General features: G+C 41.0%; 1 protein-coding gene and 1 long non-coding RNA gene across 6 annotated transcripts in view; one reads left to right on the forward strand and one right to left on the reverse strand.

Annotated features, from left to right (window-relative positions):
• RANBP17 (RAN binding protein 17) overlaps positions 1–20,374 on the forward strand; it is a 179,188-nt gene that overhangs the window by 31,018 nt on the left and 127,796 nt on the right. For all 5 annotated transcript variants that reach the window (XM_083493750.1, XM_083493747.1, XM_083493749.1 and 2 more), the window contains one exon: positions 478–613. In XM_083493750.1, coding sequence (XP_083349876.1) covers positions 478–613 — 136 coding nt within the window. The remainder of the gene's footprint in view (positions 1–477; positions 614–20,374) is intronic.
• On the reverse strand, positions 1,524–18,755 carry LOC310702358. The gene is made up of 3 exons (XR_014523466.1): positions 18,221–18,755; positions 2,883–3,170; positions 1,524–1,838 (listed from the first exon to the last, which is right to left on the reverse strand). It is a non-coding gene; the product is annotated as an uncharacterized lncRNA (long non-coding RNA).

Genomic DNA, 20,374 nt, shown 5'->3' on the forward strand with positions numbered 1-20,374 from the left:
GGCATCTCTAGTCATCTCCCCAGGTCCATCAAATCACTCTGTACATAATGAAAACCATAAACCAGGAGCATTTAAGTAACATACAGTTAAAAAGGGCAATGAGTTGAAATAATGCTATGCAACAAATAATACTACGCAGAAAAGAGTTTCCAAAACAAAATCATAACCAGAGAGATGTGAAACAACAAACTGACAGTGTTGGTTCCTATTGGCTCTACAGTGATACTCATATCCTAGTCAGCACTTTGTGTGCTTGTGTGTTGTGTAAACTCAAATTCAGAATAGGGAAATTGGTAAAAATGACTGTCCTCTTCTGTTAGCAGAGGTGTCTGCTTGATGAAAAAGAACACAGTTTGATTCAACTGAAGCTGTGTTTAGATTTTAATGGCTGGTGCACCTGTGAATCATTTTGAATATCAGGTTTTAAACCCAACAACTTTATACATCTTTCTTTCTTTCTTTTTTTACTGATTTCAGAGTCTTTCAGCTAATTTCTTTGATGGATGCCCAGTTACCCCGCTCTAGCAATGAGAAAGTGGAACTTGCCATACTCTGGTTTTTGGATCAGTTCCGTAAAACTTACGTAGGAGATCAGCTCCAGCGCACCTCAAAGGTAAGTGTTTCCCCTAAACTATTTACACAATTTAATTTTATAAAGAAAAGCCTGTTGTTGTTCGATATGTGTGTTGTGGGGAGAATTGATCCTGAACTAAAGAGTTTGCGTGTGTTCTTTCACTAAATAAGCAGCCCAGCTCATTTTAGTAGAGAGAGATTATCTGCTATTTAGTTCATTGAAAGTAAATTGGGAAGCTGTTTGGTCAAAGGAGCTGAAGCTGCTGTTCGTGGAACGAGTGTGGAACTGGTGCGACTAGACTGCAGATGAATGTGATTTTTATCTCTTTCTTGACGTATTTTCTGTATTTGTAGTCAAGTTCATTTCAAGGTGCTGTATGAAAGTACTTCACTTTTTCAACAGTTGTATTCATTAAACAGTTTGAGATTACATTGCATTTTGTCTTTTATTTCAGGCATTTAACAGAGTTTGCTATATTGTATTATATTTCACAGCTGGGTATTCAGGATTTATACTTTTAATAGTTCTGTCCTTTTGACAGTTAGTCATTTATTCGGTTTCTACTGAATTTCTCACACTACTTGGCTTTTCCTGCATTTTGACTAGAGAAGAAAGAAATAGTAAGACACGTTCTTTAAGGAAAAAGTAGCGGTAGTTAATTCCTCCTAACTTAAGGGGACACTCATAATACAGTTACAGATAGGTAGCCGTGTTGGTCTGCCATAGTCAGAATAAAAAAATTCCTTCCAGTAGCACCTTAAAGACCAACTAAGTTAGTTCTTGGTATGAGCTTTCGTGTGCATGCACACTTCTTCAGATACTCATAATACAGATATTATACAGAGCTGATCAGCTGATATTGAGAAAGATTGAAATAGTTTTTGCTTCTTCTCCAAAGCAAATATTTAGCACGAAGACAGTGATGAAAGACTAGACACAGCAACTGGACTTTCTGATTACCAGATCAGTATCATGATTTTTATTCTCCCCTTTTGGTGTACGCCTCTTTTTAGAGATACTTAATGTTGAGTCCAGTGAAGAAAAAAATAAATTGTGTACGTGGACACTCAAAGTGGGGACAGGGGTGCACACACAATCCGCACCCCCAGGGTGGTCCTCCATAGTCACCGACCTTTGCCTTGTTGTGTGGGAATGGTCTTTGAGGGGCCTCTGCTTGCGTTTACTTGAAGCCGGGTTGCTGATCACATGGAGGAGTCTAGTCTCATTCAAGCAAATGTGAGCAGAAACTCCCTGCAGACTTTTCCTATACAACACAAGAGAAGGCAGAGAACTGACCGTGTATGTGCAATGCAGGCAAGGATGTTTGGGACTGGTCTTATAGGTGCACCCCTGTCTGCGCTCATAGATTTTGTGTGTTTAGGCAAATTCCTTAACACAGAACGTGTTTTTGTTTTGAGATGTGAACAGTGGCAAACATTTGCTGGCCCTTGACTGTGGCAGTAAAGATTTGATTTGATAGTGACCAACTATAAAATTCCTCTTCCTGTTGTTGAAGAAGTCTAGGCTCTTGCAAGCTTGTCTAGTTGGAAGTACGTTTTTTCCAATGCTTTAATTTTTGTAGTTTCTTTTGGCTATTTTTGTTTTCACCTGATGTCATCAAACTGAGAATTGATATTGCGGAAGAGCACATTAGTTTCATTAAAAGGAAACAATCATGTAATGAAGCAAAGCAAAGCAGTAGTCTGTGAAACCCTTGGGCTGCCCTCTCTGCTTTGTTGCATATGCACCCTCACTTTCCTAGGTCTGGGCATATTGATCCTGCTGCCACAGCTCCTGTTTAACCAAGTGTACCTTACCTACTTAAAAAGATCGATAGAAAGTTATGTTTTAATCAGAGTAGGGTAAAGGGACCCCTGACCATTAGGTCCAGTCGTGGCCGACTCTGGGGTTGCGGCGCTCATCTCGCTTTATTGGCCATGGGTGTACTCAGTGGGTGTACTCAGAGTAAAATGCCTTTTCAGAGAACCCTATCTTCATTGATTTCTTAGAGGAACACTGTGTGCCTGCTGTGGCCTCCCTTCAGATAGGATGCACTGTAAATGATATTGGATGATATTGGATAACTTCCAAGCGCTGATCAGCCTAGAATCATAGAATTGAAGAGTTGGAAGGTACTCCAAGGGTCAACTAGTCCAATCCCCTGCAATGCAGGAATAATCCGGTATGCTTAACATTACCCTAGCTGGACGGTGGCATACCTAACACATCCCTGTGGGTGCAAATTGCAAGGGAAAGTGGGTGGTGGTAGATAAGCAGTTTTTAGGGGTTCTAGTCCATCGTTACTCACTGATTCTTCCCTCGGATAATGAAAGAGGAGCCCAAAGACAGATCTAGTCCAGTATCCTGTTTCTGATGGTAGTGAAGAAGATGCCTAATGGAAGTCCACAAGCAGTATTTGAGGGCAAGAGGCCTCTTCTGTTATTTCCCTTCAGCAGCTGGTATTCAGGGGCAATCTCCTTCTGAATATAGCCAGGATCAAGTTGCTTTGTGATCCAGGTTCACCAGAATAAAACTTGACCACCACCACACTGTGAATCAGTATTGGATCCTTTACACAATCCAGTTCAGCATGGACCTGTGAAAGGATGAGAGAACTTGTCTTGTAAATCTATTCTGAATATAGTGTTTCTCAGATCTGGCAGGCAATAGAGGTGTGTAGTTGTGGGATGGTGGGATAACAAAACCCTGGTCCTTTCTTTGAATGTCTAGGTTTAACGTTTCTGGGATAAAATGAAACGATATGATCGCTAAAGCATTTTTTTGTTAAACTAAATGCCCAGTTATGTCTTGGTTTTTCTCTCTCCCCCTGCTATAGCAGCAACTGTAGCAGCAGATGGCATTATATCCCTACAGTAAATCCTCTGCTATGTATTGCCTGCATAGATACACTCTTATTGATTAGAAGGATTCATGTTTGGAAACAGAAGTAAAGAGAGATGTAAAAATGGATCTAGTTAAGATGACAACCATTTATATGGCTATTGAAAGTAGCTTAAATTAACTGAAAGTGATATTTATAAACTTGATAAAAAGATTGTCTGTGTTCTTCAGCCTCATTGAGACCCTGCTGGGGATCCTTTTTAAGCTGAACTTTGACAGATTTTTTTTAAAGGTGCATTTTGTTAGCAACTGATAAGGGGAGGCTTAGTATCCAGTTTAACCAAAGAAGCCACAAGGTCATGCTTTCCGTAATATAGCAAACAATTTATTATGCTTGCTGCAAATCTGGAAGGTTTGGAGAATACTAACAAAGGTCCTGCTCTGCATACTGCGGTGGGGAGTTCTAAAAATAGCCTATATCTAGGCTGTACTTGGTTGTACAAAGGGCCAAGTTGCAAATGTTTGACTAACCATGCAACCAGTCAATGAGCATTCTTTCAAATAGCTATGCTCAGACGCATAGGTGGAAAACTGTGGTGCTGTAATGCTATAGAACATACGCTGTGTGTACCTTTTTCTGCACATAGATCTTTAATTTGTTAACCTTTACATCTGTATTTTCTCCCATGCCCATTATAGACGTTCTTTCTTTCTTTATTTTATTTAATGTGGTTATTTCATTCTGTTGAGGAAATATAAGCAGTAGGGAATGATCAGAAGCCCAAGTGGGGAAAGACTCCCTCTGTTCTATGTATTACACATTTATATTGTTATGGTTTTTAATGATATTTATGAGATTGCATTTCAGCATAATGTGCTCCCCAAGTAGCGCTTGGTGAAAAAGAGAGGGAAGGAATCAAAAATATTCAATTGACTGTGGATGTTTTCTCTCTTCAGGGCACCAGGTTTATCCTTCCATTTAATTGCCCTCTGCTTTATGCAGGAAATAAATGACCTTGCAGGGGTAACGGAGAAATATATGTCTTGAAGATTAACAGTGGAGAGAAAATATTTACATTTGTCCTTTATAGTTAGAGGCATTGATAATAAGCACTCTCAACAATGCTTAGATTATTTCAGTTTGGAGTGTTTAACAACCTATAAAATTTAATCCAACTACGGTAAGTCATACTTAGAGTAAACCAACTGAAATCAATGTGTATAATTAACATTAGACCATTGATTTCAATGAGTGATACTCAGTGCTAGTCCGACTCTGAGTGGACCCATTGAAGTAAGCGGGCATGACTAGTTTAGGTTCATTAATTTCAGTAGTTCTACTCTGAGTAAGATTTAGTTGAATACAATCCAGTGGTTTTATTCTGAGTTACGCTTTACTTGGATACAACCCACAGATTTTGGAGATGAGTATAACCAGTTGTGGGACGCGGGTGGCGCTGTGGGTTAAACCACTGAGCCTAGGACTTGCCAATCAGAAGGTCAGCGGTTCGAATCCCCGCAACAGGGTGAGCTCCGGTTGCTCGGTCCCTGCTCCTGCCAACCTAGCAGTTCAAAAGCATGTCAAAATGCAAGTAGATAAATAGTTACCGCTCCGGCGGGAAGGTAAACGGAGTTTCTGTGCGCTGCTCTGGTTTGCCAGAAGCAGCTTAGTCATGCTGGCCACATGACCTAGAAGCTGTACGCCAGTTCCCTCAGCCAATAAAGCGAGCTGAGCGCCGCAACCCCAGAGTTGGCCACGACTTTAGCTAATGGTCAGGGGTCCCTTTACCTTTACCTTTATAACCAGTTGTAGGAACTGAAATAGCTTTAAAAGCCAGAACAATCATTGGTGATGCAATAGTATTGGTTTAAATACTACATATTGTTACCTATGCTCACCTATAGCCATAACTGTTTGTAAGGAATGCACATCATAATTTAATTTGACCATAGATGGCTATTAAACAGCTTTCCTCATATTTTCATTTATTTTACTATAAAGGGCCTAAAATTACTGTATAAAAATTAGAAACAACACACCCTTATTTTAGGCTTTCAATCTGAATATAGTCTCCTTTGGAATGTGATTTAAAGGGCATGAGTGATTGTCCTATCCGCAGTATTGCAGCTGGTGGCGCTGTGGTCTAAATCACTGAGCCTCTTGGGCTTGCCCATCAAGTGAGCTCCTGTTGCTCTGTTATAGCTCCTGCCAACCTAGCACCTTGAAAGTACACCAGCGCAGGTAGATAAATAGGTACCACTGTAGCGGGAAAGTAAACAGCATTTCCATGTGCTCTGGCACTTGTCATGGTGTCCTGTTGCGCCAGAAGCGGTATAGTCATGCTAGCCACATGACTCGGAAAGCTGTCTGTGGACAAATGCCGGCTCCCTCGGCCTGAAGCAAGATGATCGGTGCACCCCATAGTTGCCTTTGACTGGACTTAACCATCCAGGGGTTCTTTACCCTTTTTAAAACCTATGTTGAATCAGTCCATCTGCTAAAAAATATGAAGACCAGATTATCCCTGATCCATAAGATTGGAACCTGTTTTATGTGTTTGAATCCTCTGAATTGCTATTTTGTTTGTTTTTATATACTTTTACTGCTGTTTTGTTTTAGGTTGCATTTTTTTTTCGTTTTAATAATCTAGATCTATCTTTACAGTGCATCACTTAGAGATTTTTGAAATACTAAGTGGTTTGTAAATGCTGATAGATAGACAGACAGATAGATAGCAATGTTGAGAGGCGTTTTCATTCCCCATTTTGGTCTACATGGTGTGGATTGCACAGCATTATCAAATGCCAACATTAGTCTTGTTTTTGCAGTTAGTGTCATTCTGTTAGGCTGAAGATCTGTGGTCGTATAGCTTGACACAGATAGGATGGTTGCTTCTTCTTCACAAATTGCATCTTCCAACACTCAAGACGGTCTCATAGTTTTGCTAAGTTGTATTGACGCTAGTCATAGACTGAATGGTTGACAAGGCTTATTCATCCTGGTGATGCTTTTAAACTCTTATTTGCGAGAGGGAGCTTGCTGTTGGTGTTCTAGAACCAACTGAGCATGTTCTGAAACCTGTTGAGTGTTGAAATGACTTGTGTGTTCTCGTTTATGCAGATGGGGCTCAATTTTTGTTTCCAAAACAAGGCAAAGCTTTATTAGGCTGCACGCAGTGTGTAGATCAGGGATGTCCAACTTCTAAGAGACTGCAATCTACTCCCACTAAAAAACACCAACAGTGATCTACCCATTGTATTGACCAGAGTGGTTGAGCTTTTTTGGGGGGTGGCAGGGTCCCGTGATCGACCAGAGACACCCCGCGATCGACCAATAGATCACAATCAACCTGTTGGACATCCCTGGTGTAAATCAGTGGTGGGGGGCCTCGGGCCCAGAGTTTAAATGTGGCCCACCAGGCGCCACTGTCTAGCTCTTGCAATTCTCCCCAGGTCACAGCTTCTGTGGCTTGGCTTTGCACTGCCAAGTATTTTTGCCTGGCTGGAATGTGTCCTTCAATTCTGGTAACGCCTCTTTTCTGGATGTGAATAAAGAGAGGCATGTGAAAGTACATAGAAGATAGCCTACTGCACAAATATAATATTTTCATTCATTGCTCTGCCCCCTTTTCTCCTGATTGTGGCCCTTGGCTGAGCATGATTTGGAAGACCAAGGATCTACAGTACATTGTTTCTGTGAAGAGGTGCTATAAAGCAAAGACGAATCGGTGAAACATAATTATTGCAAAGGATATTTGGAGCAGGGGTAGAGTTTTTTTGGAAAATAATCCTAGAAAGAACCCCCCCCCCAGTGCAGGTGACTTAGAAGAGAAATTGTTAGTAATCCCTCACTCCAAAAATATAGAGACATTGAGAAAGTTGGTGATTGTTTCCTGGAAAGAACAACTAAGTATTTTAATTGTAATTCCTGTATTAATCTCACTTCCTTGTGTGCAGTTTCTATCTGTGCTTGATAATTGCGGAATAAAAATACAAAATATAGGAACATAAATGTACAGTATATTAAAGAAAATTTTCTTTCTTTATCAGTGCAAGTTTAATATTGCAAACAGAATCTGTATATATTCTGGCAATTTACTTTATTTGGAACTGGAATGGTTTAAAATAAAAAAAATGCTCATTATTGTGCCTCTAGTTTTCTTGTTAATCCTAGTTTATAAAATACTGTATTTTTGCAAGGCTACAAAAGTGACTTTATACTAAACTTAACATTTCTAATATTTTTGCAGTGCATTTCACAGTGTATACAAATGCATTTGCTTCATTGGGACTAGAAGAATTGAACATATATGGTTCACATTGTAATCAGGGAATTGTACTTTTAGTGGTTAATTACATTAAAATGTGTGTTCAATTTTTATTTTTAATGAGCTGAGCAGAAATATACCTCATTTTATTACTGGAAAGTAAAGGATTGCTGTTCTGACAGGTGGTGGAAATTAGCAGGCATTTTTGAAATTGTGTTGTGTGACCAGGAATTGGATCTCATTTTAATTCATCTTTTCTCAACTGGTAAATGAGGTTAATGCCATACATATTCAGCTGATATGGATGAAGAAATTGATATAAAGTAGATCAAGATAGCTAGAGGGCTGCTTTAATTTATAGGTAAAGAGGCAGTGATAAATGGAAGCAATGTAGTAGTGGTCACTAAACTGCTCAGCCATGAGGGCTTAAAAAGTGTTAGCTGCTCATTAAAGGTATTGTCAGGATGCAACAAACAGGAATGTGAAAAGGAATAGCCAACTAATCCTTAATTATCAAAATACAGAAAATACTAATTATATCTTAATTAGTTTTTCTCTTAATGTACTGAAATTGTTACTTTTTGTGTAGCACAAATGGATAGTTATATCAACAATAAATAGGTTGTTTTAATAACTTTCTTGTACCTCCTGGGAAAACTGAATTCCAATTTTTAATATGCAATAATGCTTCTCTAGCCTGTAGGAGATGAAAATTATTAAGTAGCTTTATTTTTTTGAAGATTTTTACAGCAGCTTTGGGAAGAATTATTTCACCATGCATCAATTATTTTTAATTGAACTGAATATTTTTCAGATTGCATTAAATGCCTCTCATTTAACTTTAACATTTAGAGTTTACGGAAGAATTTTAACAAATAGTGGGTTCAGTTGTGCCCCCGAATATTTTAGGGAAGGGCTGTTGAGATGGCTACATTAGTTTTAAAGTAGGGCTTTTAGGGTTCTTGGCCAAAGTAGGTGAAACTTCACAGAGGTATGACAATGATAAAGATATGTTGGAGTCCAGTTTTATAACGTATTGATTACCAAAGTACCCAACTGTACGTGAGCTGTTATTTAGGGTCAAGAGAAAGAATAGCTGGGATGAACAGATACATTTTGTACAGCTGTACTTCCACACGCATGAAGTGAATATTGGGCTCACATGGCCCCCCATCCCCGGACTTCGTTTGCTCAGATGAACTTGATTCCATAGTTCGCTGTTACATCTGAAACAGTGGACTATGGCACTTACCCTCTTAATCAGAATAGGAAACCACATTCAACACTGGAGTGTACGAACCTACATGCTGGCAAATACATCTTACATTGCATTTATGTATGTATGGCTTCCATGGGCTACCTCCCTAATGTTGGTTCAAGTAGTGTAAAGAACTCATATGCTCAGTCCTCCTGTTGCATTGCGGCTTGGCTTGCTTTATACCATATCAGACCATTGGCCCATTGATCTTGGTGCTGCCAACACTGACTGGCAGCGATTCCTCAGGGGTTTCAGGTAGGAGCTTTTCCCAGCCTTAGCTGAAGATTGAACCTGGAAGTACTGGCTGTTTTGAATGAGAGGTGAAAAAGTCCCGTTTCCAGACAGTTGTACTAAAGACTTTGCGGTGCACTGTTTACCATATCTAGTTTTCTGTATGTTACAGAAGTACCATAATTTTTAAAGGCCCATAAGTAAAGGGGAGGCAACCAAGTGTCATTTTATATATCAGTATTAAAAATGGATTTAACCATGTTATTCTATAATGTGGCTATAGTCGTGATGATGGAGGAGGAGTTTGGATTTGATATCCCGCTTTATCACTACCCGAAGGAGTCTCAAATTGGCTAACAATCTCCTTTCCCTTCCTCCCCCACAACAAACACTCTGTGAGGTGAGTGAGCTGAGAGACTTCAGATAAGTGTGACTAGCCCAAGGTCACCCACCAGCTGCATGTGGAGGAGCAGGGATGCGAACCCGGTTCACCAGATTACGAGCCCACCGCTGTTAACCACTACACCACACTGGCTCACTGGAGAGTGCTTCTGAATGGCATTCTTGCGCCAGACACATCCTTTGTTCAAAATAGCAAGCCAGTTGAAAATGCCTACTTTGGGAGATCTCCCTTCACGGTTGTAAAAAGCATAACTAACCTGGGTTTGCTCAGAAAGAGAAGTGGCAAAAGCAGGAGTTTTGACTGTTCAGAGGTGATGGGACTTGAAGTTATGGTCATACTGGCATTGCTTGTCTAACTCTGGACAGAGGAAGACTAAATGTGAAGACTAAAAAAACATGCATGAAACACACAATAATAATAGGGATGGAGAGCTGTCTTTTGAGAAGTATTACTTGGCATGTCAACCCTAGTAAAAAGCTGAGAATGAGATTTGATCTGGCTCTGCAAGGAAGATTTAACAGTAATAAAGTGCTGGTGTTCTAGATTATCAATGAATGATTGTGGAAGTAATGAAACTCGGGTGTTCATCCATTTAACCACTGTTTTATACATACTGTTCTATACATACGCATGGAGAAATTGCAGAAATTGACAACGTGAGCAGTGGACTTTGTATATTGCCCAGTTGAGATGCATAATCTTCAAGTGGTGGTGGAGAATATGTACAGGTTGGCAATGTCAGTTGGGTAGTGTGCTTGTTGGGCGGTCAGCATACATATCCTCTGCTTGAATGTAATTTATATTGTACAGACAGTGTGTGAAACTTACATGGAAGTTATGCATATTAGGTGTACAATGTATAGAATGGTCATTTTGTGTTCTCCAGTATCCATTTATGATTGTCTGTATTGATCAGATGGTGAACAATATTCTCTCATGATGCTGTCAATTGTTGAATATTCTCCACATCTTCATGTGAATGTGTACAATCTCTGGTGTGTATGGACTCACAATAACCCCAACAGATATGAAATTTTGTATTGTATTGATATAAACAAGAAAAGGTGAGGATACATGGGTCAGGATAGCAAAAAGAGCAATTAAAATTATGTGCACAGTCTGAATGAGTCCTAGGTAGCAAGGACCTGATGATATTCAGCCAAGGGCCCTCGAGCTGCTAGCTGAGCAAACCTCAGATTATCTAGTTATGTAGACAATGGGAATATTTGGTTCAATATACTTAAACAAAAACAAAACAAACTCCAAAGGCTAATTGGGATGAGAAGCTGTAGAATTGGAATTTATAAAACGTAATGGGTTTACTAAGGGTTGAAATGAAGACTACCAATAATTCTTGAATATTTTAATTCAGCACCTGTCTAATATTGGAAATATTCTAATATATTTTATATTATGTGCAGTACTCATGATAGCATCCCAAGTACCAGGAAGTGCTCTTGCTTTCCTGTTTCCTTCAGTGCTCAACTCGTTGGTTTATCTTTTGGTCCAGTTTAGATTCTTTTTGGCTCCCGTGAGCATGCAGGTGGATTTGCCACCAGGCTGAATTTGAACGGACACACTGGTGTTATGAAGTGGTACATCCATCTTTGAGTGCGTGGTGGACATGCAATTGATGTGATTAGCGAAATTTGCTCCTGCTCCAGAGATGTTCACCATTGGAACATCATATCTCATCATCATAGTAGGGGTTCCAAAACCCTTGGCACAGGGTCTACAAAGTATCACGTGCCTACTACTTTGTTTACTTGGGGTAGATTTCAGCTAATGAGTCCTGTTAGTGGAAGTCCTGAGCAAGAACTTCCATTGGGCAGTGGGGCTTTTCCACCCTATTCTTCCCTAAGCCTGCCCCCTCCCTCAGTTGGCATGCAGGGAGGGGATAACCTCTGGAACAATGTCCTGGTGGAAGGGAGGGGAGATAATTCCATCTGGTGAGCCAAGATACTTGCACTGATGGAACAATCATGAAAGTGCAGTGTTGAATTCTTCTCGACCTGAGAACAAAGGTATTATATTGGAATGTTCATGCTGCTAAAGAGTTACACCATTGCTTTTACTTGCTTAGCTCCAAGATGAAGTTCCTTTCTCTTTAAAATGTCCAGGAGATTGATCTGGGAGATTAATTTACTTTAGTGCTGTTGATGGACTTATTCAACAATTCAGGCGACAACAGAGGAAGGTAGAACAATTCCTATTAGTATGAATTTACTGAATTGGGCTAGATGATCATATTATTATCCGAGAAAGGCACTGAGAAGCTAATTGTTGTTATCAGAATCCTGGCACGTTCCTGATGCATATTTTATGCTTTCTTAGAAATACATCATTAGAATAGGCCAAAATTCTTGCTGAAATTAGAGACAATGACTATGCCATAAAGTAGACATAGAACTGACTTAAAAAACTCACATCTGATATAATTAAGTACAGTTTCAGCAGGCTTTCATGCAGGTGGTAAGCAAAGATAGGCAGTGCACGAACTATTCAGTCCATACCTGAACAATTTGTTGCTCAGACTGAGGATCCAGGTCAGAGTCGGCTGCACTGTAGGGCCAGATTCACTCCTAATGGTGCCTGATCTCTGTTTGGGGCTACTTGGTACAATAGCACCCTGTGACCATCTGAAGAGGTCAGTCTAGCCATGTTCTTTGCTTCCAAGTAACCATAATTGAGCCGGGAGTAAAGTGCCTGGGGTGTGCCACTGTAGCTCCCAGTTCAAAACCTGCAATGTTTTACTGTGTTCTGTGAGAGTTTATTCTAGATCCAGTACTGTTAAAATATATACATATATTAATGAAATACAATAAAATTTAGTAATAGTGCATTGCTAAATTTGTGGGTCATATAGAACCAGAGAGAGCTATAAACGCTACATTAGAGTGTGTAAGGTTATAAATTCAAAATGGTGTACAACAACAGAACATTAGAACATAATGGCTTTACTGCTGAAAGTATGGCAATACTCAGCAAGAGTATTAGGCTTGTCCTATTATAATCATCATGTTGTAACACTTTTTCATCCAATTAATGTAAAATCTTCAGCCATGTACTAATTAAAACCTTGATCTCTCTCTCCAGTCCCTGCTAGCTCCACCCACCGTGCCTAGTTATGCTACCTATATGAATACTTTTCATTTTTTATTACGCGATTGTCATGAAAATCCTGATTTCGGTGTTTTCTGTTGTCTAGAGTTTTTAATAATACGTTCTATATCTTGTCTCTAAAATGCTTAGCTAAGTTCAGTTCCGGCTTAGCTTTTATTTTGCAGCAGCTAATAAAGGCATATTATCTTGTTCAGGCATTGTAATTATTGAAATGTGTGTGTCCATTAACTGCAACATTAGGCTGTGGATATAATTACTGTCTAGAGCCAATATCTTTGCAAAGCTGCATCTTCAGTGCTTTGAAGCCATAAGCAACATTTGTGAAATAATATTTAAATGATTCAGAATTTTATCTTGCAGATTGAAATGTAGCACTGCTTGCATCCAGATGATTGTGTTTATAAGTCGGTCATTAGCAACTATATTATCAGGTTATCCTTGTATTAAATTTTTTTGTATTTGAGAGAAGTTACTATTGCCCCAAATAAAATAATTATATCAGTAGGTGACAGTTATTATGTATAAAAAGCATTGCTGATAAATCATTGAGAGAGCTTTAGAGGTAGTTAAGAATTATATACTGTAGCAGCAGAAGCTCAGCTCTCTCCAATCTAGATACTCCCTTTTTTCAGAAAAGACTGATGTAACTCTGGGCCTCTCCATGAATTGTTTATATGAAACGGCATTTCCCATTTGGGATGGTTTTATTTCTGGATAAAAATTGGAAGCACACCACTCACCCTTCTCAGCAAAAGAAGAAAAGCCTGGTAAATATTCCTCCTGGTGTCTTACCCTTCTCTTTGATCAGAGTTTGGGGATGCGACAGTGCTTCTAGGCAATGGCCATCCTTCTGGGATCTCCCCATCACCCAAATGTTTGCAGACTATGATGTCTCCTTTAAAATTATGCCCTGACCCTGAGGGGTATAGAATGAATGAATGTGTAGCCAACATGGTGGTGGCATATTTCTTGAAGGCTCCAACACATCATTTGGGAATTGATGCTTGGGGATCCACAGGAGTCACTACAGCTGGAGAAATTCCACTTGAGTAGGGTTGTTTGCTGTGTTGAATCCTTTTCAGAGCTGCCCTCAGCGACTGTCTCTAAAGGAAGGTAGTGGCAGCAACAACTGTGCTCAGCATGGAAATCCCTGGCTTGGCAAGTGTTATGGTGGGAAACTCTGGAATCTCTTCTTCAAAAGAGAAGCTGAGCACAGGAAAAATAGAGCTTTTTTAGAATGGATTTTGGTGGAAAGCCTGCCCCCACCCCAGTCCAAGAAACCAGGCCTCCCCAAAGCTTTAGACATAACCATACCTAAAACATAGGGGAAAACGTACACCTGCAGTCATGGAAATGGCTGTGGCTCCATGTGTATATAACACGGTTCATGCTAATCTAACTCTATTCTGTGATATACTGAATTGTATGGCAGAGTTTGACAATGTGAACTCGCCCTTTAGACTTTAGGGAAAGCAAAACAAGTTCGGTAGGTGGGAATCGTGCTTGTTTCCAAGTACACATTGTGTAAGATTTGCATGTGTATTCCTTTTTTGTCTTCTTAAAGTTTCATGGAAGGAGATAATCTTTAGTTTAAAGTGTGGTTTTATTTCTTGGAAGCTATGAAGAGAGTCACTGCTGGACTGATTCCCAGATGTGAGTTTGTGTAAATACCTCTTCCCAAGGCAACGTTCAGGTACACTTGTTGGCGCAGAGTGGAGGAGCCTGATGGTTTTACTTATATAAGAGATTGCTCAGATTACTGATTGAAAGTATTAATCAGCAAGGGCATCTATTAAACATTCATGAGCAATGTCTGCAGATTTTAGCAAATTCCTTTCATTTAAGCAAAGATGATTATTGCTTTATTACTAAGTAATGTTTTGCGCTGGCGGCAATATGTGTGTGTGTGTGTGTGTGTATATATATATATATATATATATATATATATATAGATGAGAAAATGAGAGATTTTTTTAATTTTTGAAATCAATTGGTAAAATAAAATTGGATATGAAATGGCAGAATAAGAATGTAAGGATAACCTGCAGGATCAGGCCAATGTCCCATCTAGTCCTGTATCCTGTTCTCACAGCAGCCAACCAGATGCCTGTGGGAAACTGTTAGAATTCCTGCTCCATGTTTGCAGTCATGGGATTTTTGTCTTTCACATGAGGGTATATGTTTTGACTCCACAGAGTGTGAAGTGACGGAGACAGGATGTTTGTGTGACTGTGTTCCGTGAAGTGGGACTATTGTCCTTTGTTCTCTCTCTTTGCTATCTGATGCTAGAGAGAGAGGGGGAGCCATGTTGCAGTGCTCCGTGTGTGTTTATATGTAAATAAAGTCGATTAGCCAAAATGCTGAGTTGCTGAGGTCTGTCACGCAAGCTGCGAAGACTCTGCGGATCCCTAAGTGTGCTGATGTCTGTTGGCATCAGTTGCTGCGATGTTTGGGCAGAAGAAAGCTTTTGAAGCTCCCGACCGACCAGGAGAGAGGGGACATGCCCAGTCGTGCATGTCTCTCTGCCAGGGTTCTACTTGAGTGTAGGACGAGCTTCTGACAGAAACTAGGGAACAGAATATGAGCACAAGAGCACGCTCCCCTCCCATGATTTCTAGTCACTGTTATTCAGAGGCATTGCTGCCTCAAGCTGTGGAGGTAAAGCATAGCCGTCAAGGCTAGTAGCCATTGATAACCCTCTCCTCCGTCAATTTGTCTAATCCTCTTTTAAAGCCATCCGAGCTGGTGTCCATCACCGCCTCCTGGAGGAGCGAGTTCCATAGTTTGATTATTAGCTGCATGAAGAAGTACCATATTTTTTGCTCTATAAGACTCACTTTTCCCCTCCTAAAAAGTAAGGGGAAATGTGTGTGCGTCTTATGGATCGAATGCAGGCTGCGCAGCTATCCCAGAAGCCAGAACAGCAAGAGCGATTGCTGCTTTCACTGCGCAGCGATCCCTCTTGCTGTTCTGGCTTCTGAGATTCAGAATATTTTTTTTCTTGTTTTCCTCCTCCAAAAACTAGGTGTGTCTTGTGGTCTGGTGCGTCTTATAGAGTGAAAAATACGGTACCTTTTTTCTCTTTTAAATATATCTTTATTAATTTAAAATAAATACATTTATGAAAAAACAAATGTGCATACAAGTAAACAAACAAACAAATAACAGAAGAATCAAACAAACACCACACTATAAGATATAAATACCTTTTTTCTTATCTGTCCTGCACCTTCTAACATTCAGCTTCATTGGAGGTCCATGAGTTCTAGTGTTATGATAGAGGGAGGGAAACTTCTCCCCACTCACTTTCTCCATGCTATGTGTAATTTTGTAAACTTCTGTCATGTCGCTTCTGAATCTCCTTTCCTCTAAACTAAAAAGTCCCAATGCTGTAACCTTTCTTCACAGGGGAGTCATTCCCTATAGCGGTCATTTTTTTTTTATTTTAATTTTCCGCATTCTGCTGTTTAGTATGTTGGCCTAAGCGCTAGATCTGTATGACAAACTTAGGGAACCCCATTCCCTCTCTTGTGATTATCTACCACTTCAATTGAACGTAGCTGGTTGACCCTCACTCTTCTGGACTATTACTGATCAAAGACTAAGAGACTACTTCTATCTCTTGTTAGAGGTTACCATAGTTTATTACGGCAGGAACAGGCATCAAGCCCACATGCTCTCCATTCCTCTCAGAATCTGGCTTTACAGTTTTCCAGTCTGTCTAGAAAATTAAACTCTGATTACATATTGGTCAGCATCAAGAAGCCCGTAAGATAAAAAAACATAATCCAAGCCTACATTGTTCAGCATAGTGCATGTGTGTAGACTTCCCACAGTGCCTACAAGACTCTCTGTTTCCTGTCCCTTCTGACTGAGATGGAATTTTAAAAGGCTCTAAAAAAATTTAATAGGCACTGGGTTCTCCACTACCTGCCCCTGAACCTACTGCTGACAGCTGTGCAGGAGGCTGGAAGAATCTTAAAAATTGACATCTCTGCTCCAACCAGCCTTCTTCTGCCTTCACTTTCTGCTCCCCTCCCATCCTTTCCTGCTGAGCCAGAGGTGTCCATTGTTGCTCCCCTTCCCTCTCCAAACACTGCAAAATGGCTGTCTGGAGGAAGCAGGCAGAGGCAGCAGTATGAGGCAATTATTTATTTAAAGTAAAATATTTCTATGCCACCCTTCATTAAAAAAAATAAAAAATAAACCAGAGTAGGCTACGGGCAATATAATCTGATCTTCATAAAATAAATAAATTAAAATAATAAAATATACAATATCCACCATAGCTCAGACAAATTACTAAGAGCTTGTTATTATTTGCCCCAGCATTCACTTGTTATTAAGCAGTTCTTGGAACAGATAACTGAAACCAATCAGAGTTTGTATTTGTCTTAGTTCAGGGGGGATTTCCAGAGGCTGGGTGCCACCACAGAAGAGGCCCTCCCTCTGCTCACTGTAAGATATATTTGTGGAGGTGGTGGAACAACCAAGAGGAGGACCTGATTCGATCTCAATGGTTGGGTTGGTTTATACAGTGGTATCTCGGGTTAAGAACTTAATTCGTTCCGGAGGTCCGTTCTTAACCTGAAATTGTTCTTAACTTGAAGCACCACTTTAGTTAATGAGGCCTCCCGCTGCTGCTGCACTGCCACTGCACGATTTCTATTCTCATCCTGAAGCAACGTTCTTAACCCGAGGTACTATTTCTGGGTTATCGGAGTCTGTAACCTGAAGCGTATGTAATCTGAAGTATGTAAACTTGCTTTAAACTTGGCCTGAAATTGGTAGCCAATGTGGTTATTTGAGGAATGGTAGGTAGTTTCACCCAGCAACCTTTCCTTTGCCAGCTGCTACAAATGGTGTATGCAAAGCTTTTGTTTTTCCTGTGTGCAAGTTTGAAGTGTCTATGTGTGTCAGGAAAAGATGAAACAGGACTACCTAGGTCTCCCTAGATGTAGATCATTTTGTTATTGGCCACACTCCCAGAGTAGTCGTTTTGTGCTAGTGTCCACAAACCTTTTTCAAAATTTGAAATGTGCTCACAGGTTGGGGACCCCTTACCCAAAGCCTGTAATCTGACGCTTCCTGTTCATTTGGTTTGGAGACTGCTAGCTAAGACAGAAGTGTGTTCTGCTGTGTGTTGTCCCCGTCCCTCCCCAAGACTGTACAGTGGTGCCCCGCAAGACGAATGCCTTGCAAGACGGAAAACCCGCTAGACGAAAGAGTTTTCCGTTTTGGAGGTGCTTCGCAAAATGAATCTCCTATGGGCTTGCTTCGCAAGACGAAAATGTCTTGCGAGTTCCTGCGGGTTTTTTCCCTTCCCCCCTTTTTCTAAGCCGCTAAGCTGCTTTTCAGCTGATCCGATAAGCCGCTAAAAGCCGCTAATAGCGCTAATCCGCTAATCCGTCAATGGGCTTGCTTCGCAAGACGAAAAAACCGCTAGACGAAGGGAATCACAGAACAGATTCTTTTCGTCTTGCGAGGCACCACTGTATAAGAAATAAAAGGGCAATACTTACATATATCCCCAGGTTAATGAGGAGCAGGTTGTTCAAGACAAATAGTCTGTCTTTGAAAAGAATTTGGACTACCTTTGATTTTGTGCTCAATCCGCCAAGCTTTCTAAATATACACAAGGAGTGCAGATCAATCTGTGAGTGAAAGGTGCTTTTCACATATGGGTGGGCTTCTTTCGGAGTCAACTCCTTGTACCCCTGCTTGCTCACTTTGGCACACTTTTCCTATTACAGTGTATACTCCATAATTTATATGAATTCATTAGCTGGACATAATCTAGTTAATAATAGTGTTCAAAAGGTCTCCCTTCAGGTGCCGAGTTACAATGCATTTTGTATCATTCCTGCCACCTCAAAAAATGAGTGTAAAGGGCTGAGCTGGGGTTTGAATTTAACATGAATTATTGCATCATAAATGCACATATCAAGCCTTATTGTGATGTCTTACTCCTCCTATTACATCACCATATTTTCTTCAAATAATTCAGTGGCCCAGAGGGAGACAGTTGCAATCAGACAAACAGAATGCCAAGCAGGCAAGTTACCGTATTTTTTGTCCTATAGGGCGCACCGGCCCATAGGACGCACCTCGTTTTTTGGGGGGGGGAAATGAATTAAAAAAATTATTTCCCCCCCCTCCGCCCTGGCTGCCGCCCCAAGCCTTGCGCTCACCTGCCCGAAGCACAGGGCACCCTCCAGAGGGCTCCCCGTGTTTCGGGCGACAGGTTGCCGCCCCAAGCCTCCCACACCCGGCGGGACCTCCTGCCGGGTGTGCGAGGCTTGCAGACACTCGCCCAAAGCACGGGGAGCCCTCCGGAGGGCTCCCCGTGCTTCGGGCAACAGGCTGCTGCCCCAAGCCTCGCGCGCTTGGCGGGACCTCCTGCCGGGCGCGCAAGGCTTACAGACACTCGCCCGAAGCACGGGGAGCCCTCCGGAGGCCTCCCCGTGCTTCGGGCGACAGGCTGCCGCCCCAAGCCTACCGCGCTTGGCGGGACCTCCTGCCGGGCGCGCAAGGCTTGCGGACACTCGCGGGGGCTGCAGGCTGCTGCCCGCAAGCCTTGTGAGCCCGTGGGAACTCCCACCCGGCTTGCAAGGCTTGCGGATAGCTTCCTGAAGCCTGGAGAGCGAGAGGGGTCAGTGCGCACCGATGCCTCTCGCTCTCCAGGCTTCAGCGAAAGCCTGCATTCGCCCCATAGGACACACACACATTTCCCCTTCATTTTTGGAGGGGGAAAAGTGCGTCCTATGGGGCGAAAAATACGGTAAACCAAATGGTCAGAACTTGTGGGATTTAGTTTGGGAACAGAAGGAGGGAGCACAGGTGTCTGTGATCTCTTAAAAGTTTGACTTATGTGCCATATCTACTGGGCCTAACTAGTTAATGGCTTATATAAGATTTGAATTGGGACATCCTGGTCTTTATAATTGCAGTGTCTTAACTGCTGGACCATTTGAGTTGAATTTAAATGAACAGTACTAAAATGCGAATAAGAGAATTCTTGACTAATTTATTAACAGTGGTTTGGTGCTGGTTTTTCTCCTAGATCTATAGTTGTCATGTATTCCAAGAAATAGCAGAGGCTATCTGTACTTCTAGAAAATGTTGCATATTACCTCCTAGATTTTTCTGTTCTAAGATACAACCTGTGCACCAGACCCTGTGCCTAGATGTTCAAAACTGCTTTTCATCAGTGGGGTTTTTTTATTCAGTTTCCAGATTCTTCCAGGTATTCCAGTAATAGCATACAAGAAAGACTTCTTGTTTTTCAGCACCTCACAGCCTGTTGGGGGAACTGGAACTTGTAGAACAAGAGGCTAGTTTCAAGGTCAGTGTTACTCACTGAAAGATCTTAAAGTCTCAGCAGAAATGATTAAAAAAAATATTCTTATGTTAATAATGCTCTTAGTAATAAATGAACATTCCTTTCAAAAGCAAAAATGAAGGGGCCTTGCCACCAAGGAGCCTACAGTCTAAATATGTGCCTTCGGATTGGCTCAGAAGTTTGTTTGTTTGTTTGTTTTAATTGTTGTGCCAGATAACTATGGCTGCAGTCCTAATACCACTTAACTGGGAGTAAGCCCCATTGAAAGCAATAGGACTTACTTTGAGTAGGATTGCACTGAAAATCTTTTTATCATTGGGAAAACTATCAAATT

The sequence above is a fragment of the Podarcis liolepis genome, assembly GCF_965112155.1.
Source record: "Podarcis liolepis genome assembly, chromosome: 3".
Classification (NCBI taxonomy): Eukaryota; Metazoa; Chordata; class Lepidosauria; order Squamata; family Lacertidae; genus Podarcis; species Podarcis liolepis.